This window comes from Chenopodium quinoa, unplaced genomic scaffold, assembly GCF_001683475.1.
Source record: "Chenopodium quinoa cultivar QQ74 unplaced genomic scaffold, ASM168347v1, whole genome shotgun sequence".
Lineage (NCBI taxonomy): Eukaryota > Viridiplantae > Streptophyta > Magnoliopsida > Caryophyllales > Amaranthaceae > Chenopodium > Chenopodium quinoa.
Window position 1 is genome coordinate 1,414,903 of NW_018742684.1, and position 25,279 is coordinate 1,440,181.

General features: G+C 33.5%; 3 protein-coding genes across 3 annotated transcripts; 2 read left to right on the top strand and 1 right to left on the bottom strand.

Moving 5' to 3' along the window:
• Window positions 1–232: 232 nt before the first annotated feature.
• On the top strand, window positions 233–1,754 carry LOC110722510 (glutathione S-transferase T3-like). The gene is made up of 2 exons (XM_021901780.1): window positions 233–1,361; window positions 1,690–1,754. The coding sequence occupies exons 1-2, from the start codon at window positions 233–235 to the stop codon at window positions 1,752–1,754; spliced, it is 1,194 nt and encodes a 397-aa protein (XP_021757472.1).
• Window positions 1,755–1,913: 159 nt separating this feature from the next.
• On the top strand, window positions 1,914–3,257 carry LOC110722511. The gene has a single exon (XM_021901781.1). The coding sequence runs from the start codon at window positions 1,914–1,916 to the stop codon at window positions 3,255–3,257; it is 1,344 nt and encodes a 447-aa protein (XP_021757473.1).
• Window positions 3,258–12,762: 9,505 nt separating this feature from the next.
• LOC110722680 (probable polygalacturonase) lies at window positions 12,763–18,790 on the bottom strand. The gene is made up of 5 exons (XM_021901957.1): window positions 18,093–18,790; window positions 15,499–15,619; window positions 15,235–15,409; window positions 14,739–14,809; window positions 12,763–13,506 (listed from the first exon to the last, which is right to left on the bottom strand). The coding sequence occupies exons 1-5, from the start codon at window positions 18,414–18,416 to the stop codon at window positions 12,869–12,871; spliced, it is 1,329 nt and encodes a 442-aa protein (XP_021757649.1). The 5' UTR covers window positions 18,417–18,790; the 3' UTR covers window positions 12,763–12,868.
• Between the last annotated feature and the right edge of the window lie 6,489 nt (window positions 18,791–25,279).

The window sequence follows — 25,279 nt, forward strand, 5'->3', positions numbered from 1 at the left end:
TACATGTTCTTAAAGTGTTGCAAGTATTGGTTAATTATTTTCTTTAACATGTACCTGTAGTTATGTGTTAAAATTAGTATATATGTTATTTTGTATGGCATGTAATGTTATTGCATTATGCAATTGAAGAAAGTTGTTGATATTTTTTTGGATTTGTTATCATTTTAATTTGTTTTTTGAGTAAATGTTTGTAACGATATTGATCTTTTGTTTTTTGGTGCAGAATATTTTAATGGATCCAAACAACCCAAATTTCCGTCAACAACTTTCGGGTTTTAGTGATGATTTCCTAACTAATCCCGAGTTTCAGTTGTTCTTGCAAAGAATGGGCAATATGTCGACGCAACCACCTCCACTGCATCAGACACCCACTGAGGTTCCCCAACAAAACCCTGCTAATGAAGATCGTACACCTGAAACTGATCTTGGTAGTAACACACTATTCGATGAGAGCGAAGAGGAAAGCGTACCAGAGACGCCGCAGTATCCTCCTCCACCAGTGCGCTTGTTGGAACCCAACCAGGTTCCTGCACGAGCTACCCGTATTTGGTCTGTGGCGGAAGATGAAGCTCTGATTGGGTTGTACTTGCAGATTAGCGAGGATGCTATTAAAAGTACAAGCCAAAAAGCAACTACCCTATGGCGCAATGTACACGCAGCATACCAAACTTTGCATACGCAGAAGCCGCATATAATTCCGCCAAGGCCTATTAAGAGTCTCACGTCACACTGGAGAAGGTTGGCAGCGGACACACTGCAATGGATATCTTGCTATGATGAGGCAGGTAGACTTCCGGAGGGAGGGAGTGGTTACAATGAAGCTGATCGTATGAAAAGTGCGGCGAAGCTTTTTCATGTCGCCCAAGGTCGCAATTTCACTTTTCCTCACGCAATTGAAATGCTTAACAAGGATCCAAAGTGGAGACTGAAGGTGAGATGGTCAATGTCCTTGAAGGAAAGAAAAGCCGCTTGTGATGCCGAGGAAGAAGGTAGTGCTGGAAGTGGGAAGAGGTCCAGAGATGATGTAGAGGATGAAACCCCTACGGATGGTTTTTCATCTGGCGGTTTACAACGACCTGAGGGTGTCAAGAAGGCAAAGGCGAAGCGTAAGGGGAAAGCAGTAGCAACAGAAAGTAGTTCGTCTGAGCTTAGCGAACGAATGAAGGAATTCGCTACAATTCGCGAGAGGGAGGCCATTCTGAAGGAAGAGAGGATCAAAATTGAAAAAGACAAGGAACAGAGGAAAAGGGAGGAACTTGACATTCATAAGATGAAAACCTGGTTTGATATGGTGCAAGCTCTGAAGAATTCGCCTACGCCACTCACTCCCGAAGAAGAGTCGTACAAGAATTTTTTACTAGGTAAATTACAAGGCCTTTAAGCATGTTTGGTTTTAGTCTTTTATTTATTAAGCGCAATTTAGTCTTTTATTTTTAAGTTGTATTAGTTGTGTGGTTAATCTCAATGTAAGATGTACACTTGATTTTCCAATATTGAATGACAAGTTGTTTAACAAGTTGATTTAAGTTTCCATACCGACATAATTACAATAAATCTTCGTCATTGTGTAGTCACATTTTTCTGATTTCACTTTATCAGAATGCTTTACCTTTGTGTCATTGATACCGACATAATTACAATAAATCTTTGTCATTGTGTAGTCACATTTTTCTGATTTCACTTTATCAGAATGCTTTACCTTTGTGTCATTGATACCGACATTATTGCACTCAAGACTTGTCACTGTCAACTAGCATAGTATACCTATTCCGTGGTTGAAAATTTAATTCCTGTACTTGGTGTGGTCAATCAGATTTGTAACCACATATTCATTTGATATTTTTGCTATATATAGTAGACATGGCACATATCCACAACCACACCCCTTCATCAAATAACAATAGTAATACGAGATGTATTCTAGACCATCATCAAGCTCAAGTTCAAGCTCATCTTCTTCAAATACTGAAGAATATGACCAACTTGTTGATGAACTCTTCACATACCAACCCCCATCTGTCCTCATGCCCCAAACACAATCCCAACACTCTTCAAAAAAACCTAGAGGGGGTACGAATAGAAGAGATAGGGAAATTGGACATGCCAGGTTGTTTAATGATTACTTTTCCGATAATCCCGTGTACAACACCACCCAATTTAGAAGAAGATTTCGTATGCAACGACCTTTGTTTGTACGTATAATGAACAAGGTCGTTGAAGGTGATGTGTACTTCCAGCAGCGTAGGGATGCAGCTGGAAGGTTAGGTTTATCACCTCTGCAAAAATGTACAGCAACGATAAGAATGTTAGGCTACGGCATGGCTGCGGACGCCGTGGATGAATACGTTCGGATCAGTGAGTCAACTGCTCGAGTTGCTCTTCAACGTTTTTGTACCGGGGTCATTAATCAGTTCGGAACCGAGTACATGCGAAACCCTACAACTGCTGAATTGGCCAGAATTATGCATCAAAATGAACTGCGTGGATTTCCAGGCATGATAGGCAGCATTGATTGCATGCATTGGGAATGGAAGAACTGTCCAACGGCATGGAAAGCGCAGTACGCCGGTAGGAACAAGAAAGCAACGCTAATACTGGAAGCCGTTGCAGATCAGGATTTATGGATATGGCATTCCTTCTTTGGGATTCCTGGATCTTGTAATGACCTAAATGTCTTATACCGTTCCCCAGTGTTCGATGAGGTTCTGCATGGTCGAGCTCCTCCGGTAAATTTTACCGTTAACGGCCATGAATACAACATGGCATATTACTTAGCCGACGGTATTTATCCGAAGTGGGCAACTTTTGTTCAGGGTATCACAACCCCTCAACTTCAAAAAGATAAATTGTTCGCTGACCACCAGGCTGCTGCTCGAAAAGACGTTGAAAGAGCATTCGGTGTTTTGCAAGCTCGATTTGCAATAATACGAAAACCGTCACTGGCGTACGATGAGGACATACTGCGAGACATAATGAAAGCATGTATCATTATGCACAACATGATTGTTGAAGATGAGCGCCACAACTACACTCGAGCCGAAGTTCTAAGAGTCTTCTACGAAGAAGATCAACAAGAATCAACACCAGCATCAACATCTACAACGCCACCGTTTGAATTCAACGTAGGCCGACCTACCAACTTTGACTTCAACGCATTTCTACAGCGAAAAGCTTCCCTCCGTGACAGAGAAATTCATCTATCTCTGAAACGTGATTTAGTCGAACATATTTGGCAACGATACGGGCCCCGTAATTAGGGAGAAATTAGACGATGTAGTTGTTGTGTTTTTTTTATTTCCTAAGTTTAATTGCGCATGACGTTGCAAATTAATTGTTCTCTAATATTGTACCGCTTTTAAAATAAATAAAAAATTATGAGCTTTTTTTTACAATTATTTATAATAACATAAATAATTTTACGATAAATTTTAACGATAAAAAAGAAAAAAAAGCCGCAAATAAGTTACACATAATTAAACTAGTTTTTATTTATTTGGAGTAATGTTAAAATATAAATGAAATAAATAAATAAAGAAGTGTTGTGTAGGAGAGAGAAAGTTATGGTGGGGTATTGAAAAAGTAAGAGAGAGATAGTGGTGGGTGAGCATTTTTTTTTGCTCACCATTGGGAGAGGAAATATGAAAAAAATTTGCCCATGAGCAAAATTGATTTGTTGAGAGAGAAAGTGGGTAGAGAGAGAGTGGGTGAGCATTTTTTTTGCTCACCATTGAGAGTGGTCTAATAGTAAATTTTAAATTATTGTAATTTCCTTCTTTCTTCTTTAGGATCGTCTTCATGGGGGCAACTTGTTAGATGCATGGGTCAAGAACACAAAAGATATGTAATTGAGAGTAAGGGATAGATCAAGTGGTTAGAGCTTCCCTTCCGATCCTAAGAGGTCCTGGGATTGATTCTCACCCCCGCCCCTTGTGGCTCTCTAAACACCAAAAAAACAAAAAAAATATGTAATTTTAGAACTTCTATACTACAATGATTTACACACCAAAAAAATAAAATAAAAATAAAAACAATTAATCCATACAATATCAATTGTACGAAGTATTATTATAGAATTAGATTTATTGATATTTTATGATTTCACCGCAAGAAGGTTCCTGGGAAAGGGTTGTATGTATTTATTTTAATCTAGAAAAATTAGATGCACACGCTTACACTAATACACTGCCAAATTATCTGACTCCAATTTAATAGAATCCATCTGGATCATTAATTTAACACTAATACACTTCAATTGTGTTATAGAAATAGATTAATTGTGTACTACATCATTTATGTTTGGCACATTTGGCTCTTCACCTAACTATGCGAGCTATAACGTACTGTTAATAAGTAGAGTCATTTAGGAATCATTATATTTATCAGTATGATAATGAGTTAATTTCGAAAAAAATAAATTTAGATAAGATAAATTAAAATGTTAAGAATATTAGATAATTGGAATTCAACCGATTTTGGACATCAACCATGTTGACTTTTAGTACTATGTTAAAGGACCATTTCAAACAAAAATTTAAGTTGATGGTTGAAGTTCAAGATCGGTTTATATACTCATCTCACCCCCCCCTCCCCCTTCACATGAGAGCCTATTAATTTGGAGCTTACGTTGATGATTATTGAAGCTCATAATAAGTTTAGGTCTATTAGAAAAGCTAATTTGTCTATGCTTAATGATTGCGAAGCTCTTTGTCAAATATGTGTTTAATGGAATTGTATATGCATGGGACTCGGCTCTTTACATATTTGCATATAGAATGCTCAATTTGAGACTTGGAGAAAGTCAATGAGATCTAAAGAGTTTGTTACTGGTATAATGTTAAAAAAGAATCTCAATTTATATTTAATTACAAAGTATTTAGCAATTAGAAACTGAATTTGCAACTTGCAAAAGTCTTTACTTCATGGATTCGTTGGAATACATTATGTATAATCTATGACTATTTACAAGAAGGGTTTTTTTTTTTTTTTTTTCCGAAGTACTTGTATGAGTTGTATCAAATTAAAATTGAACATTTATACATGTCGATTGCTGCAGCATGATATTTTCATGCATTTCAAAATTACTATAATCACATATAATGAATGCCCATATGTAACTTTAATTAAAATTGTGTACATCAATATACCATACTCCGTACCAATTTACCCTTTTATACAATTAAATGACACACACACGCGCGCACACAAAAAAAAAAAAAAAAAAAAAAAAAGACTTTCTTATTTTTGGAAAGCAAACAGACTTATTTCATGGATGAATGCTAAGTCAAAGATGCAATCAATAAGTGATAAACAAGTTCTCAGTCAAATCTACGATATGTTTAGATTGCACGTGAGTTCCTCCCCACGTATGTAGGTACCTTGAATTTAGCAATGTCAATCGAATGAATCCATTGGTTGGCAACACTAATGATAACCCATGTTTATTAGTACAAAAATCAATCAAAACCATAATCTAGGCACATTTTAATTCATAATATTATCCGGTCAAACATTATTTCTTTATTTAATCACCGTCTCATAGCTTATCTATTGTTCTAATTATATACTACTACAAGAGTACAAGTATTACGTACTCTGATGATCAAAGAAAGAGTTATCAAAAGTACCATTCACAAGAAAAAAACACCTAAAAATCAAACTATATATTCTTGTTTATGTGATAATCTAATCTAGAATGAACTACATAATTGTAATATTGAAACAATGTATGGAGCTGAGTAATAATGACATTATTATGTAAAGCAAGTTCGTACATGTGGTACATCACTACATCTTACATGTGAGCTATTATCATACAAAGAATATACGTACATTCTAATGTTTATAAGGACTCTAGCTAATAGCAATTGATCTCTCTTATTTGAACATAAAATCTATATATGATTCAATATTTTACTTATTAATGATAAGGGTTTAACAATTCAACCATGAGATTGGGAGTTTAATGGATACTCTTATTCACCCTCCAACTCTTAAAGTGTCTAGCTTGCAATCTTGAGTCAAATTAATCTATAAAAGAGATATTTCAGTTCAATAGGACAGTTCATCTTACCCACCTAAAAATAATTACGATATAACATATACTACATTATACGAATTTTTTTTGCAACGCAATAATTAAGCATTTAAGATTCCATTATGAAGTAGTGAAGTACTAGCCTGTTTGGATTCGATGGTCCATTATGAGCATGCACACGCACGATTGCACTGTAAGTGTGAATGCTAGCTAAGTTGTGCACCGTCCAATCTTGATCTAAAAATGAATGTATAATCAATGCTAGTTAAATTAGTCGGCCTTAGGTGTAATAATAAAATTCCTAATTAATAACCATTAACACTACTCCGTATCATACTAATTTAAAATGTTCCCCTTTATTTGTTGGAATGTTGTGTGACAGTTCAACCCTCAAATCGAAAAGATAAACTGGCCAAATAAAATTAATAAAAAAAAAATGAAAAAAATGAAAAACTTATTAATTAGTAGAAGTTTAAATATTGAAGTATTAATTTAGTGAAAAATCATCATTGATTAAGAAAAATTAAAGCGATTAACTTCCTCTATCCTTCACCATCATTTGGTTTATCTGTAATACATACAATTATGCATAATTGTATGTATTACAGATAAACCAAATGATACATGTCATCGAGTCACAACAGCAGGGGGGGTAATAAATAAGATTCAGAACTCAGAAGCATTCAATCCCCACAAAAAATATACCATGGACCTACCAAATAATAAGTTTCCATGATAATAATAGACCAACTATATAATGGAATAATATACGTTACGTTAGTTGATTGGCCCAACTTCGTCCTAAGCTCCCTATACCCATATATTTCACTGACCAAAGCTTGGTAATATCAGATTTCAGAGTGGTATATATGTACAATTTGTTCAAGTCTCAGTTACACTTACACAATTCAGAATGTGTCTGAACTTTGTAATCCCTCAGGACAGTTTTGTGAAAGATTTGAAGCTAGGCTGGCCATTCAATTCAATTACCAAGGATGATACATTATGGTTAGGTGTACTGTTGCGTGGATTTTCATTGGAGTCCTTGTACCATATCGGAATTATATATATTACCGTTATGATATGAGATTATACTTGTGTTGACTTGTTTATTTAGATGGATCAAAAAGGCTTACTTGATGCTAACTTGCATATTTTTTATTTAGTTCGTGTTAATTATCGGATCAACTTTTGTCAACTGTATGCTACATTGACTTTTCAATAGATTATAAACTATTTTCATCATTTATTTGATTTTTTTTCGTTAAACAATGAATACATTGTTGTCTTGTTGACACTGTGTTTAACTTTTGTACTTGGTAAATTGTATAACATAATGCTCACAACTAGTGTACTCTGCTAGCTGTAGTTTTCTAAACTCTATATTGCACATTTGCACAACATGCATCATCATAGTAAGTCGTAATCTTGTACCCCTAATTATTTCACTAAAAGGAGACTACTAATGGGAAGATTTTGATTAAGTACATCTATCAATGCTAGTTCTCAACTTCTCCTAACCTTTCATGCATCAAGAAATACACAAGATGGTATATATACGCTCCAATTCGTTCACACTTCACAACATGTGTGCCCGTGGAAGAGCGTATGGCAAAGATAATGTTTTATGTGCACGCGTGACCGCGACCACACACGGGTTATGCACGTAAGTTCTGGTTTTACTTCTACTCCGTATTCTGTGTATAAATTTCAAACTATACAAGTACCAAATAGTAATAGCATGAAGGTCTTGTCCAAAAAAAAAAAAAAAAAAAAAAAAAAAAAAAAAAAAAAAAAAAAAAAGACTTTCTTATTTTTGGAAAGCAAACAGACTTATTTCATGGATGAATGCTAAGTCAAAGATGCAATCAAAATATGATTAGATATAATATGAAGTTGAATGATCTGATGTTTCTTTTTGATGTGGTATTATTGTATTGATGACATAATATAAGAGTTTAACATCAATTCTTGCTACTGATGATTTCACATATTGTAGGAGCTAGTATTGAAATGTTTGTTAAAAGATGATAATATTGGTGAGGTATATATATATATATATATATATATATATATATATATATTCGTTTGGAAAAAAATAAAGGACAGAGGAAGTAATAAACAAACAAACTAGGTGAGGTAATGAAGTTTTCATACAAGGACACAAATAAGTTCATAGTATATATACATGGCAAATCTAAGATAACTCTTTTACTTTGTTGATTCAAAAATAAATAAACCAATATTTGTATGGCAAATTTGAGGATAACATAAAGTGTAATAACCTATGTTTTCTTTCTTCAAAAAAATAAAATAAAAAATACTACGTAGTGTACGTACAGTGGCGGATCTAGCGGGGGTTCAGGGGGTTCAACTGAACCCCGTTAGATCCGGGAAAAAATGGGTTTTTAAAAAAAACTAATAGAAAAACTATATAAATAATATTCAAAACAATCATACAATAAGTTAACCGCGTAGCTCAGTTGGACAGAGTAATTAGTTTTGGACAAAAGGTCTTGTGTTCGAGACTTAGTATAGACATTAGATGCATTCTAAGTTTTTTTTTTTTTCCTTTTCAATTTTCTCCTTTTTTTTTTATCCTACTCCTCAGTTTCTCTTTCTTTTCTCTCTCCTAAAATAATCTGTGTTTTCATTGATTTCTGAAAGAAGACCCATGTCTACAAAACCCATGTCTTAATTGCTCGAAATTTTCTTCGAATTTCTCAATTTTCATCTTCCCTGTTTTCTTTGTTTTTTTTTTTTTAATCGAAAATCCGCCATGGCAGCATAGCTCTTCGAATTTCTCAATTTTAATCTTTTTCCTTTAAGTGTAAATTTGTTATTTGTTGTAGTTGTTTGATTAATGAATTGAATTATTGTCGATTATATATTGTTTTTCAATTGTATAATGTTAATTTAATACTGAATATGCTATTTGTGAGTTTTTGTTTGTTGTTTTGTTATATTGTTAACTTTAATTGGGCAGTTTAGTACTCCTGAATTTTATTTATTTTTAATTATTGTAGGCTGTGACCACCTAAAAAGTTTGGAGCATTTTTGGAATAAATCTAAAAAATCATCAATTTTTTTAATTATTACTTGTGTATTGGTATTTATTTAAACACTTTATTTTATACTTGAATACCCGATTTATATCCGTGCATTCGGACATTAGGTGTTTGATAAAATTCGAACCCCCTAGGTACAATTCCTGGATCCGCCACTGTGTACGTACCTCTGTTTCTTATGTTTATATTGTAAATAAAAGGAAACTGAGGTAGTAATTTACAGCCTTACAGGTTACAAACTCAAAATCATATGCTTCCTAATTCCTAGTAGCTAGTATCATGATCAACATCTTGAGATCTATACGTCAATTCTCACATTCAATTTATCTTCCAAGAAAAATACTGGTGGTAGTCAAAACTAACATCAAGTTCTATATTTCTATCCCATTGAGCAAGTCATTTATTAGTCTCATTACTACAAAATTTCCCAAAATACCAAACCGTAGTCCAACACTCCAACCACCCTCCACGCCAATCTTCCTTATAAATCAACACACTCCCAATTTTCTCACTTCCAACCTCTAAAACACACCACTCTACCCTTTCCCTTTCGCAAACAACCATGAAACGCGTCATTTCATCACTATCATTCTTCTTCTTCTTCTTCTTCCTCTTCACCTTCAAGCTTGTTACTTTATAAATTATTTTTAAGATTAGTGAATAAATAATCAATGAAATTGACTTTTTTCAAACCAGAAGATTATTACATCAAATGAACTATAAAGATTTAAAAGATAAGGGAAAAAAAAAAATATATATCAAACCGACATATCTTGTGAAATGCCTTAGCTTGAGAAAAAAATTAATATTCTTGAAACTAATAAACAAAAAGAAGAGGCCAGGATACCTATTTTCTATATGTATGCTCTTGTTTGTACGTAATTTTCAATACATGTCACAATGGTGCCAAAGCAAAAGATATAAAAGTCATTAGAGTCTACCCTATACTCACCTTCACTTAATTTGTTCTTACGAAGATGAGTTTTATTATGATGAATCTGAATTTATTAAAACTTCATAATTAAATACTTGTATTGAATAAACACAAATAAGAATGAGTAGTTAAATTACATTGAAAAACTAAATTGACATTGGGTATACAAAAAAAAAAAAAAAAAAAAAAAAAAAAAAGTAATAAAAGTACTACATGGAAAAACAAAATTTACATGGAAAACTTAAATTTGCACAAATATTTTTGCAAATTGGAGGGAATTTTGGTAAAAAAATTAATGTAAATTGTTGTTGGAAACAGCAAATGGGGTGAACATTTTGGGACTAAAATTTGTCAATAAGGGACTATCAAAAGGGGACGGGGGGAGTATTTATCTGTTATAATTCTATAGGAAAACTTTTGTATACACCTGGTTTTCAGTAATTTACTGTACATCGGGTACACTTTTGTCAGATTTAGTGTCACTTTTGTCAAATTTAGTGTCACTTTTGTCAAATTTATCAATGAAGCATAAATAACACTTATATATTTCAGGGTAACTTTTGTGCGTTTAAGTGTAACTTTTGCACATTTTATTGTCACTTTATAATGGATGTTTAGTAATTTACTGAACATCCGTTTTATTTAAAAGTTTGTGAATTTAATATTTAACAAATTTATGAAGAACATTTTAAGCAATCTATAGTTTTGTACTCGGTACCATTTTTTATGTTTGTAAATAGTTTAAATGCGAAGTTTAACATGGAGTAATTAATATCATCTTTTTAGTAATTACTTCCTCCGTTTCTATTTATTTTACGTGTTTGATTTCGGCACCTATATTAAGGAGAGGAGAGAGAGTGAGAGAGAATAAAAAAAACAAGGGGGTAACTTGTAAATACAAGGTAAAAAAGTTACCCTAAAAAGAAACGTGTCAACTTAATAAAACTTCCTAAAAATGAATACGTGTCAACTAAAAAGAAACGGAGGTAGTATTATTAATCTTTAGTTATACTTTGCATGTAATAGTGGTCAAACTTATACGTTGACGTACTTGTGTTAAATTTGACCGTATCAATTAGTCTAAATTATTACGGAGTATAAAACAAAGGGAGCATGTAATACTGTACAATCTATAATTTTAATTTTGATTTTGCACCATTGACGTATTAAATGACAATTATAGATTAGTCAATTACGTAACATGAAAGTCTTAAGTCTAACCCATGGTGCACGCCTAATTAAAAGAAAAAAATAAAATAATAAATAATTAAATACACCCGCCAATCTTGCCTATAAATCAACACACTCTCCATTTTCTCACTTCTAACCTCTAAAACACATCACTCTACCCTTTCCCTTTTCCAAAACCACCATGAAACGCATCGTTTTCTCCCTATCCTTGCTTTTCCTCCTCTTCACCCTCTCAACAGCTTTCCGTGTTACAAAACTTGACCTCACCCACGCCACCAAGCTTTTCGATCATATCGAGTCAACCGATGTACCCGATCACACCGGATCACAATATTATAATATTCTAAAAAACCGGTTCAACCCTCACCGATGCCGCCACCACCGCCACCGTAACCCAGTCCGGTATGTTACGGTTCGTGAGAGTGATGATGATGGAGAGGTTCAGGTTGTTTTTCCGGGTGAGGCTAAAGTCCTTCGTCACCGCCACGTGGCGAGGAGCTTTCCTGGAGTTGAGGATGATGAGCAAAGGATGGATGATCGTCTCTACATGATCCCACGGTATCGTCTCCGCCACCGCCACCGCCACCACCATCACCGCAACGATCTTAATGTCGAGGAGGATGCTAAGGGTGTTGAGGTGAAAGAGGCGCTCAATGAAGAGGAGCATAAAGATGATGAGCATGGGAAACATATATTTGAAAAGATTGGCAAGTTCTTGGGATATTTTTAAAAATTAAAAAAGGATGACACACAAAATATTGATATTTACTTGTAAAAATAAAATGTGTGCGACTTTTTTTATAAAAATATATATTTGTGGGAATATATAATTAGTATGCAGCCCGAGCGTTTGTTATGAAATTTATTTTCATATTGTGTTTATTATATATAATTGTAGCATTTTCAATCGATAAAGCATAGGTTGTTTGAGTATGTATTGTTTCATTGTTTGTGAAATAATGTTTGAGATGTATTGTTTGCGAAACAATGTTGATTTTATTCTTCTTAATTTTTTTTTTTTCAAACAACATACCTAACTAGTTTTTCCATTTTTTTTTACTCCGTATTAATTTTTTATTTTTTTACGGGCTAGTTTTTCCTTTTTAACTAGTGCACGTCATTTATAGTTGTATTTATTTGTATAGTTGACACAAATTAATATTAGCTAAGATGGCAAGGAGTTAGATCGTGTCGTTCCCTCAAGGTCTTGTGTTTGAAACCCATCAAATGGTTTTTATATTAATCTATCAATAATAGTTGGAAATCATAAGGTTCCTACTTCCTAGTAGTAACAGGAACAAGGAATTGAAAATGGAAGCACATATATATAAGTCAAAATCAGGGACAAAAATTAAATAATTCAATCAATCCAATACAATTGTTTAGAAAATAAAGGATACGAATACGATAAATTAAGTATAGTATAATATATTCTTAAATATAATAGAGGATACAAATACGATAAATTAAGTATGGTATATTACTCAAATATTTTAAGAAGACGAAAAAATCATTTAAAATTTAATCGAACTCAATAAATTTCAAGCAAATTTTATTAAAAAATTATTAAAAGATATTATATTGCAAGACTAATGAGTACTAAAGTAGTAGTGTTCATTTTGATACAACATGCAGCTGAACTTACATGTGAGTGAAACAGGTGCCATCAAGAGAGCCAATTAGTTCAGAGCAAGGCCATGGGCTAACCTTTAGAGACGATCCCTTGACATCAGAACACTCCCATGGTCTTGTTCTCGCTTTATAAGGGCCATTAAGGTTGATATCAGAAAGACAGATGTTAATAAACGGGGCGTTTTTTATTCCTTTCACCAGTCCGGGCTGTAAAATCTTCTCGCCCCATATGCTCTTCATTTTGATATCCCTAATAACAGGAAGAGCTTTTGGATCAAACTTGTCATCTGGATGGTCACCAACATCACCAGCAATTTTGATGCCTTTTCGGGCATTTTCAATGTATACATTAGAGAGAGTTATGTTTCTTATGTATCCTCCTCTTCCAATATTGGTCTTTAAATGTATGCCAACTCCCATATTGAAAAGGTTTATATGTTCAGCCAACACATTCTCCACACCACCCGACATCTCACTACCAATAGCAATGCCAGCAAATGGCGATGATCCGGTTATCCTTCGAATGGTGATGTCCGAGCTACGGCGACCAAAAGCAAGTCCATACTCATCCCACCCACTCTTTATGGCTATCATATCATCACCATTTGAAATGTACATGTCTTCAATGCAGACATTGGAGCTTGAATCTGATTGAAAATCAAGCAAACTGACTTAGTATACTGGAATTTGCAGATGCCATCATCCTGTTATCAGACCTAGATAAGTAGATATGTATAGAACAATTTGTAGGAGGCTTAGAAAATAGAAAGAAAAAAATAGAACGGAGTATGTTTAAAGGAAGTTGCTGTTGTTGGGGACTAAATTGCCTATGTCAAATTTTTTACAGCAAAAAAACTACCTAAACTATCCAAGATGAAACACAGGTGCACAACAGTGGATACATGAAGAGCAATGGTCTGTTATAAACTTGGCCCATTACCACACACATGCTGGACCCATAAGAACATGAGCAACTGAGATAAAGTGAATTTGTCAAGAAAAGACATCAATAGCTCACTTGGCTGAAGGAATGTGTTGGGAAAAGGAGGAAGGAGAGTTAAGAATCTATGTTTATATATAGAATGGAAAGGGAAACATGGATAGGACTATTGGAGGGAAATTAGGATCCATTATCCCTTATTTTTATCAAAACCCCTTCCCTTACTCCTTTTGAAGTTAAGTGCTAAACAGCTTCTCCTCTCCCTTCCTTACCCTTTTTATTATTCAACCCACACTTTACGGAAGCATAAGCTAGCAGGACTGAGAGCTTTATTTTATTCAAGTCAATGGTTTAGGTGGACTCATTAGCCCACTTGGGAAGGGGATGATAGGTTGCTGATCGAGATACTATGAAACAGAAGACACGCAAGCTGCAGAGATAGCTGTATTTAAGTCAAAAACAGTTATAAGTAAATTTACTTAGAACAGCCCGACACCAGTGATGATCAGGTGATAACATGATATCGCAAGTCTATACATACTCTCAATGTTGCCAAATTATCTCATTTCATGTGTAATATGAAGTATATTGTCTAGGAGGAATATCTGATACCAGGCATATCACATCAAGAAATAACATAATACAGAGTAACACATATCACATTCTATGGATAGTTGGATACAGAGTAACACATATCACATTGACACATTCTATGGATAGTTGGATATAGAGTAACATAATACAGAGGAATATCTGATACCAGGCACGTTGCATGGAAGAGTAAGTTGCATCAGGGATATCACATTCTATAGATAGTTATATACTACAAAGTATCATACTAGTGCCCATTGTGTTTTCAGAATTCAGATTATATAAATTTCATGTGGAACGCAGTATGTCGCATGGAATGAAGATTTTATTGCAAAATTTGACAAGTACCTGGATCAACACCATCGGTATTGGGAGAGTCAGGTGGAGCCAAAATAGTCACATATCGAACAACAACATTGCTGAGAAAACCAAATGAGAATCAAATTAGCTTGCAACAAGAGATAGTAGTCTATCATGGCAGAGTTGAAAATATATGCTACCACTATCATGAACAAAGTAGTGATTTATCTGCTCAACTACGATAAGATTTCAAATTGTCTTTCCAAATCCAACAAGTACTAACAATTAATATACTCATGCCCATCCTATCGAAACTGATGACTCATGCAGATTGCAGACCAATTCCTACAGTGTTATCCAAAGGCTTGAGCCAGAAAATTCTGACCATCACAGCCATGACAATGGCTATTTATTAAGGAGTAAATCAATTAGTTTTACTTTTAATAAAACAAATTAAAGCTATTGGTGCTTATTCAAGTATGACACAAATCAATGGCTGACTAAATGTTTAGCATGCTGTAGCATAGGAGACAGCAATATCTACCTGCAGTAGACAGGGTGAACATTCCAAAATGGAGAATTTTTTAATATCACATTAGAAATAATGATGTCTTCGGAATTCATGAATTCTATAAGATGTGGTCTGGTATATTGAAGAGTCCTTTTTCTCCATAAGTTCCACCAAATGTCTCCTTGACCATCAATTGTTCCATTCTCACCTGTAAATACCAAATTATCAGGGGACATTAAGACGGGAAAGTTTTGCAAAACATATTCATCCATGACTGAGAGGATCTTTTGAACTCACCGGTAATTATGACATCTTGGACCCCGTCCCCTAGGATGAAGCTCATGTACCTCCCTCCCGCCCGCTCCCTCCCTCTTCCATAAGAAGGCAATGGATCAGCTAGTGGCCAAGTTGAAGTATCCTGATGCATAGGACTACAAATTAAAACAAGTTATGCAGCATCAAAGTTGTGTGAGGGATTAATATAAAATGAACTGCTTCTGCCAGTGAAGTTTAAATCCTTCAAAGCTCATGCATAACTCTTAAAGCACAACCCTGCCAGATGTAGAGCAGCGGGTTTTATTGTGGTGTTACATGGTCCTTATCTTAGACCGGTGTTATCTGAACTTTAAATAGACATTAAGCTCTAAAAGGAGTACGAATTTCAATAATAGGCATACTGTCCATATGAGTTATTTTTCATGACCACCCAGATTCACAGATTAGAATCAAAAGCTCAACAGAGAGCAAAAATGAACGTCACGGATAATGAAAGGACTAGAACACAAAGGACAAGCAGTTGTACAACATTATTATTTAAAGGAGAGCTGAACATCATCTTCTATTCTAATAGAGACATGAGAAATAGGACAGCAAAGCTCCATGGACAGCTGAAAGTTTGAAAAAACACGTCATGGCCTGGGTTTCACTTATAACATAATCCAAAATCAGTGTTCAGTTTCAAGACAACTAAGTAATGAACCATCATAATATTAAGGATTTTTTAAAGCCTATTTCTTCTTTAACTCCTTTTTTCAGCCTCGTGTATATAAATGGTTAGAATAATCAAACTCACGGATACCAAATTGGAATCATGGTAGGTTAGGAGTCACACAACACATCATAAACTTTTGAAAAGTCAATTAGTTTTATATGTTAAAATTTGCATTATATCTAATAATCAAGCCTTTTGGGACATAATGATTTACAGCATTAAAAAATTAAAAACTTTCAATATAGTTGCTGTATAACGCCACGTATATCACTTTGCCAGCAGATGTATGATTTCTTCTTGGCAAGTTACGAATAATGGTGGGTCAGCAGAAAAAAAAAAAAAAAAAAAAAAAAAAAAAAAAAAAAAAAAAAAAAAAGATAGAAGCACTAAGAAGGGCAAAGGAAAAGGTCTTATTGCCAAAAATTCTATGAGAAAAGCTGAACCAAAATTGAGCATTTTGTTACTTTATCACAAAGCAAAGTAGCAAATACTACTGAAAACTGCCTTTGATCACTGCAAAGGAATATCTTGGCATTATAAAGGGCCACAAATACATTGTCTACATACTCTTATTCTTTTTTCAAACAAAAGTGCTCTACATATTCTATCTAGCAAATAATAAATTATGTTAACTAAGTAAATAAGTCTTAAAACTATAGTACTATGTATATGATAATGATATGAATTACCAGTCAGCTACTTTAAGCTATCAAGGAAGATAACCAAGCAACAAGAACAAGCTAAATCATCAAATGGCAATATCAATCACATTTTTTTATAAGATTTTTCAAGTAGCATATGAAAGGATATTAATGATCAAAGCTTGACTACATTATTCAAATGTGACATATCAATACGAGAATGAGTGAGTAACATAACTATCATAGACATAACCCTGACCGATAAATACAGACTTTATCGCCTAACGGCTAATGGCTAATGATCAATTATCCTTTTCTCCCCTGCTAAAAACCAATAAGCAAGGCACATGGAAGCATACCCTTCAATTGACCCACCAACCCTCAATATCTCTAGCAGTATGTACCAAGAACACATGAGGACCATACAAAAGAATTTGAACCTCAATGTCTTAATCATATTAAAGACTGAACCTACAACAATTACCCCATATTAAGTAATCCCACCTCCTGAAAGTCGAGTTTCAGTAAATAAGGCTACATTGCCATTATATAAGACTTTGTGACATCTATAAAATGCGTCTTTAAGACTTTCAATGAATTCCCATTACTAGTAAGTCCGGTTCCAATTATTTGATCATGACCTCCAATAACATTAACTTCTAGAACAAAAAGAAATTCATCATAACAAAACCACAAGACCTGTTACTCTTTGAAGTTTGAAGAATCATAATCCAACAAAAATCAAATCATAAAGCAATAATCATCGCTTTGTTCTTTCTACCAAATTAAATTATACTTTATCTTCCTACAATATCTTGATCTAACTTTTTTTTTGACATTTTCATTTTAAGTTCAAGTCAATTATTCTGTACCAATTACATGAACCATTTTATCCTCTCAATTCCAACTTTGCATTATTATATAGAGCATTTTGTTCCCAATAACATCTAAATACTTGGTAATGGAACTAAAGAATTGATATTTATCAACCAAAATGCTACTCCATTACCCCACATTCAAATTTCAAATTAAACCCATGTAACTCACACATTGTACAATAACACAATAAGATACCCCTCGATCTCAAAATAATCGTTACATTCGACTTTTCAAAGTTAATACGAGTACTACCTATACAAAACACATATTGCGTGTTGGATATTGTTAAATTCGTTCTAACGTGCACGATATTAAAGTACGGAAACAAAATGGAGTAACTAATTTGAGACGGACAATCGAGTAAATAAAAAGGTAAGTACCTGAGTAGCTTTGATGACAGCACCACTAGCCAAGTAAAGAGTCATATGGCTAGTCAAGTTAAACCTTTCAGTTAAATACACACCCGGCGGTATATACAACAACGAACCCCCAATTCTTCCCAAATGCTCTATCCTATATATTGCCTCCCTAAACGCCTTGGTATTCACCGTCTTACCGTCACCGACACCGCCGAAATCCGTTATCGATATCTTATCGTAGCGGTTCCGCATCGGAACGATTTCTGAACATGTTACTAAATCGTCGGCGCCGGCGAAGGTCGCCGTTAAGAATAGGATTATGATGAGCAGTGTGTTTTTGTACATTTCTGCCTGTTTATTTAGTGATCACTTTGGAAAAATCGAGGAGAGAGAATTAGAGGTTAAGAAAATGCGGAATTGAAATAGATTATGTAAGGATTGATAACACTGATTGACGTGTGATTTTGTTATTTTTGAATTGTCGGCGTATATAATTGTTGTTGAGTGTGGAGAGAGGGGATGGGATGGAGAGTTTAGTAGGATGGGTGCATAGGAATGTGAAATAGAGACGTTTGTTTTGTTTTGTTTAGAACTTAAGGATCACGAATTCACGAGACATACATGGGGAGAGGAGTTGCTGAAACATGATCTAGATAATTAATGTATTAATTAATCACAAAGGATTCTACCACTTATTCCCTCCATTTCTAAATTAAATTGTTAATTATAATATTTATTCCTCACATAATAGATACAATTGAATTATAAACAATGTTAATAAAATTAGTTTAAATCATATCATATCAAGAAAAATAACTTTTGATATACTATACAGGGGTATTATTTGAGAGAAAATACAAGTTCATCTTCATGATAAACAGAAAAACGTTTATCTAGTGGTATTTTTGTAAAAAAATCAAAAACTTTTGTCAAATGAGGACCCTAGTAATGTTGATTTATTTACAGAAACGCCATGATGACTGGGATTTAATATTGATTTATTTACGGAATTGACACTAGATAAACGTTTTTTTGTTCATCATGAAGATGAACTGGGGCTCCCTCTTTTATTTTATGTGCGGATTTTTCCGCTATATATGTCATTAATTTTTAGTGATTAATAATATAAAAATTAGGATACACATGATTATGAATCAAATACAACTTCACTTGATATGAATAAGTTTAGATTGATCAAATTATTAAAAAAATGACTTTTTTCATAAAACTTAAGTGTTACACTTTTTTTAAATGGGTGTTTTTTCAAGGTATAACACTTGTTGTTGTTGCTATTGCGGAGTATTATTATTAACAAAAACCTACATAGTCAATCGATTTACAATAAATTAGTGGGGAGCTGAGATACAATTTGGGCCCCCGACCACTCCTCTAGCTATAGCGAACCCAATCCTGCTGAATATGTGAGCAAACTGTGCGAGCACCTATATCCTGAGTCCTTGCAAACGCGTGAACCCGCTTCAGCAATGTAACAACATCGATCTTTTTCTAATTCCCCCAAAGAAGAAAAGGAGAAAGGAAGAAAATCATAACCAATAGCCCTGCAACGAGCCCCATACTTGCCCCGTTTCCGCTAAGCAGCAACCGACACAACACGACCAGGAACAAAGTCAGACAATCTAGATTGTGTCAAAGGAGAAGACCCCATCAAGTCAACACACACATCAAGGCCTCTATCCGAAAAATAAAGCAACACATCTGCAGGTCAAAGAGCCCCATTGTTACCTCCAGTCAACCCAACGTTAACCTCCTTTCTCGCAGAAATACCAGACCGAAACAAATATCAACAAGGGTGTCGCTATCAACATTTTTGCCAATATTTAATACCCACCATCTCAGCACAAGACACTGCATGATCTCCAAATATATCCCCATCGAAAACCCTTGAGCAAGAGGAACATAATGCCGAAATCGAGAACAATGGAACACCCAATTTGTAGCAAAGAACTGAATAGTAAGTTTTAACATTCATAATCTGACCCAACCCCGATATTGGGACTGCCTGGTTAAGTGATCCCCCTGCTGGGATCTCCATAAGGCAATTTGATACGGAGATAAGAAGAAAATGGATGTTGTAGAAGCAGTAACCTTCGTGAAATATATCTGTCAATTTCTTCATGAGTTTGGGGCAGCAATCTCACTACGGTTACGCATAAGCTTGGTCTCCACAATCCTATAAAAAAGACTAAGAGCATTATTAAAGGCCGGTCCCGGACCAACAATACTAAAATTGCGATAAAGCGTAACGTAGCGTGAAGACTAGTAGACTGCAAACGTGATGCGAGGAAAGCATAGTGCCGAATATCACCTGCTTAATATACACCCAGTCTCTTATAAGCAAAAGTCAAGATGGAAAGAAGCCATTTTCAATCACCAAAATCAGGCCCCGAAGCAGTAACAATGCGCTCCAAAGAAGCCCGAAGGGCTACATCAAAAGAAATCTGGGCAGCTTCAAAAAAACGAGGGGCCACATCAAAAGATGCCCGAAGGGCCATATCAAAAGTAATATGGGCCGCTTCAAAAAGACGTCGGGGGACAAGTATGCATAGCAAAGTAAAGCTTTAAAAACCCCAGTACACGCACGAAGTACTAATGGGGATTATTATTATTATTATTATTATTATTATTATTATTATTATTATTATTATTATTATTATTGTATTTTCCTATTTTTAACAATTATTCTTAAATATTTCCTCTCAAATCTTTATTTTTTCATCAATAAAATATCCCATCTACCCCAATCAATTAAATTACCGAATAATTATGTTTTTTTCTCACCATGTAACTAGAGGTGACCGAAAATTCGAGTCGGATCAGGCCTTAACATCAAATTTCATACCCGTAAAAAAAAGTAGCAGATTTATTTTTTTCATACCGGATTTGGGTTTTTAACTTAAAAACTGGTTTTTGCTTGTTAAACCAGGCATTTTTATCGAGTCAACCCGTAGTTAATCACCTCTACATGCATCATTAAAAATAAACATACGAAGTATATTTTTATGTGGATCTTTGGGAAAGTGTACATGTTGAACCCATATAGGTTACTAGAATTGCAAAAATAATGGACGCGTCACACACCAGATGAATATTATGTTTGTTTTTTTATATGCAAAACTTTATCAGTCTAGATTTTTATGCAAATGAACTAAATTTGTTAAAATATTACTCGCTCCGTATGTAAGTAGCGATTGCTGGGAATAATACTAAAAAGGAAAAGTAAAAAAAAAAAGGTTTGCTGTATCTGGGCTTTAACTTAAGCAAATTAATGTATCAAGCTCTTAAGCAATGTAAAAATTTAAGAAAAATGTTGTTAAGCAATTGCAAATTCATATATCACGTAGTGCTCTGTCTCTTTTGTCTCAATCTCAATCCATTGATCTCGGAGTATAATATTAGAGACTTAACAATTGAAATATTATTATTACATGTTACGGAGTATAATTTACACAAAAATACACACACAAAAAAAATGTAAGGGTTTCTCTACATGGTACCCTTAAATTTTTGAGTTTTCTACCTTGTACCCTTCTAAATTCAGATTTTTACAAGGTGACCTTGAGTTATTAGTTTATTTTACATTATACCCTTGAGTTTTTAAATTGTTCTATATGGTACCCTTGAGTAGTAATATAAATGGCTCTAAATTAATTTGACTCAAACCCACACCACCTAAACGACTTATTTAGCACCATCAAATACACAACTAACATGTTTATTGCAAAAAAAAAAAAAAAAAAAAAAAAAAAAAAAAAAAAAAAAAAAAAAAAAAAACTAACAACTTGAGTCCCTCTAAAACAAGCTCTTTTAGTTAAAGTATGAGCAAAAAAAAGTTCTTACTTTCCATCTCAAATGATCATACAAAAGTTCCACTAAATAGCGAATAATGAAGATTGGTGATTCCTCCATCTAATATAAATATAGAAGTGGTAAATAGATCATTTAGATGGTGTCGGTTTGAGTCAAATTAAGTTAGAGTCATTTAATTTACAACTCAAGGGCACCATGTAGAAAAACCCAAAAACTCAAGGGCACCTTGTAGAACTTAGGATTTAGAAGGATACAATGTAGAAAACCCAATAACTCAGGGGTACCATGTAGAAAAACCCAAAATGTAATAACAAAACATTATGCAATGCATCATTTCCAAAAACCGAAATATTGAATAATAAAATCTAATATATATATATATAAAGGGGAGTTTTTTCCCAAGTTTTTAGAGACCCACGTAGGATCTAATTTTCTCAACGCGCCATGTAGGATTATAAATCTTAGTAGTAGCCAATTAAATAATAGATTATTAATTTCTTTTAGAATTAAATAATTTAAATGCCATGTAAGCAAAATTGACGAATGAGATTTTTAAGTTTAAATTAATTAAATATTATATATTATCTTTTAATATTAGGAATTTTATCTAAATATATAACAAATTTTAGGCTCATAAATACCAAAAAAAAAAACATTATTTAAAAAAAATCAAACAAACCGTGCATCGCACGGGCTTCATCTAGTAAGCTTAATTGGTATGTGCACAACGAGTGGCTGAGTGGGTTTTTTTATCGCGAAAGTGTATGTGGTACACTTGAATGTATTAGTTAATCTTCCTCCGTTTATTTTTTAAATCACAACAATTTTCTTTAAATAATTTGCATATTAATCGCACCATTTCACACCTCAAATACTCATTAAATTACCCTTTCGTTGATATTTACCCTTGTTACCTCACTTTTGAATTTTTAATCTATTCCCATTGTTTCTAGTCACATGGACATTTTTGTTACATTATTCATTTTTTAAACTTACGCTGTGTGAGGTTTCCATAAAAAAAAAAAAAAAACCTTATATTTTGTGCTCAATTCAAATGGTATAATAACAAAATAAGAAGTTAAATAGAGAAAGTATTAATTAGCATAAAATACGGACACATCACATGCTAGACATGCACAACACCAATTATGTAAAACATGTGATGTATACGAAGACGTGTTTTGTGCGTAAATAGTCTAAATACATTCAAAATTGTTTGATATCGTCAAGACGAATATATTTAATAACTAAGGTTTGACCTTATATATATATATTTGTTTGATATAAAGGGTATTTCGTATATGCTATATAATTAAACAAATTGTTGGTTGTTATATCAAAAACTACATGTCTAACACACGCATATATTTTGTAATTAACTTTACACATCAAAAATTCATATATTGGCCTTAAAGTTGAAATTTGATTGACTTGGATAAAAATAAAAAAAATAATAAAAAGTCATGTGTTGCTATCACGACAATAACAAGATAATATAGCATGAGAGTTTAGTTGCGAATGCTAAGCTTTAATTGAACAGATAATAAAATTTAAAAATAGATAAACTTTAGAAACATAAAAATTTATTTCAAGCTAGTTTAGTTCATACATTTCCTGCAAGAAATGAGCATATTTTAAGATGCATGAAACAAAGCAACATCATTCTTAACATTTGTTTGGATTAGTTTTGGCCGTCCTTTTGGCAATCTCTGCATCAACTTCCTCCAACTTCATTTTACCAAAGGCAACAATACCATGTGACTCTTCCAATGATAAATCTTTCATTTTTATTGTCCCCTTTCTAAGTGAAGTGAACAAGTTTTCCATCTCAAGTCGATGATTTTTCTCTTTCAACTTGAGGAGTTTTTCCCGAAGCATTTCAATTTGTTTTTCCTTAAACAAATTCTCTAATTCCATAGCCTTCTCACTTTGTTCTTTGTCATTGTTGGGATTAAATATGACAAGAGTTTTTGCCTTGAATTCAGTTGACAAAACATCTATTTCTTTCACAAGATCGCTCATAAGGTTTTCAATGTTAGTGTTTGCATCAGACATGATTGATCTGAATTAGAGTGTTTGTAAGACTGATGGGATATGAGATTATGTGATTAAACACATTAGCCTATTGCCCTGTTTATAGAGGGTCATTTAATGTTATGAAGCTATTTTTTTTTTTTTTTTTAAAAAAAAAAACACACACACTAATGTCATGATATTTTTCTAAATGTAATAAATATATAAAAAAAAATAACCGTTGAAATATTTCCTTAATTGCTTGAAAACGTTGTTGGGAAAATCTTCTTACGGATTTTCTTACCAAAGTTTAAAACATCCCATTAATTATTGACCTGTAAGACTACATACCTATTTATTTAAGTTGATGTAATGGAATTATTTATTCATACTAATTAGAATTTATTTAACTTGTACTCCCTCTGTTTTTTATATTTGCAAAACTTCCCTAAAATGAAAATGTCACAATACTTGCAACATACCATAATTGGAAAGTTATTTTAGGGGAAATCTATACTATTTCCCTTATTTAAACCACATGGCCCACTAAATTACACTCCTAACAACCACTCATCCCATTTTAAGTGTATATTATATCATGTGAACCCCACATACCTTAAATACCGTGAAAAATGTGTGTTACAACTATTAAAAAACAAAGGAAGTAATATTTAATTGAAATGGAAAGAAAAAAAAAATTTAGCCCCCCCGCCCCGACCCCTTTTTCTCAACTAGGCCAATCTTAAACTTTAAGGACTTATGATCTAGACCAACAATTTGCTATTTTTGAAGTATGTTTTTGTCTTTAGTTTCAATAAAATTACATTGTTGAGAGTATTCAGTTTGAGTTCATTTATACATATGAACTGACCGGTACTTAATTTGTATGGAATTCTTTTTCTTTCAACACTGCTTTACTACATAATTAAAGAAAGGAGAGGAACCATGATCATGCGTCAATCCTCACGATAATTTAGGTCCACTATTTACGGTTAGACACTTAGAAAGTGAGAGGTATTAAAGGGTAATTAAAGGATCTCAACCCTTATACGTGTTGGAAATTGAATTCATAAACACAAGGTCGAAAGGTACAATATTTTCCATTAGACTAAACTTAGCTTGGTAAGTGCGTGGAATTACACTTCATAATGCACATTTAAAACGTTTATATAGTGAGCTAATAACCTATATTATCGTGAGGATTGACGCATGATCATGGTTCCTACACTCCATAATGCACATTTAAAACGTTTATAAGCATTTTTCAGGTGCAAACCTAATACATGTGAAAATGACATGTCATGTTTATAATCACATGTGGCGCATATTGCTGACATGTCGAACTTGAAAAAGGTTACTTTATTAAG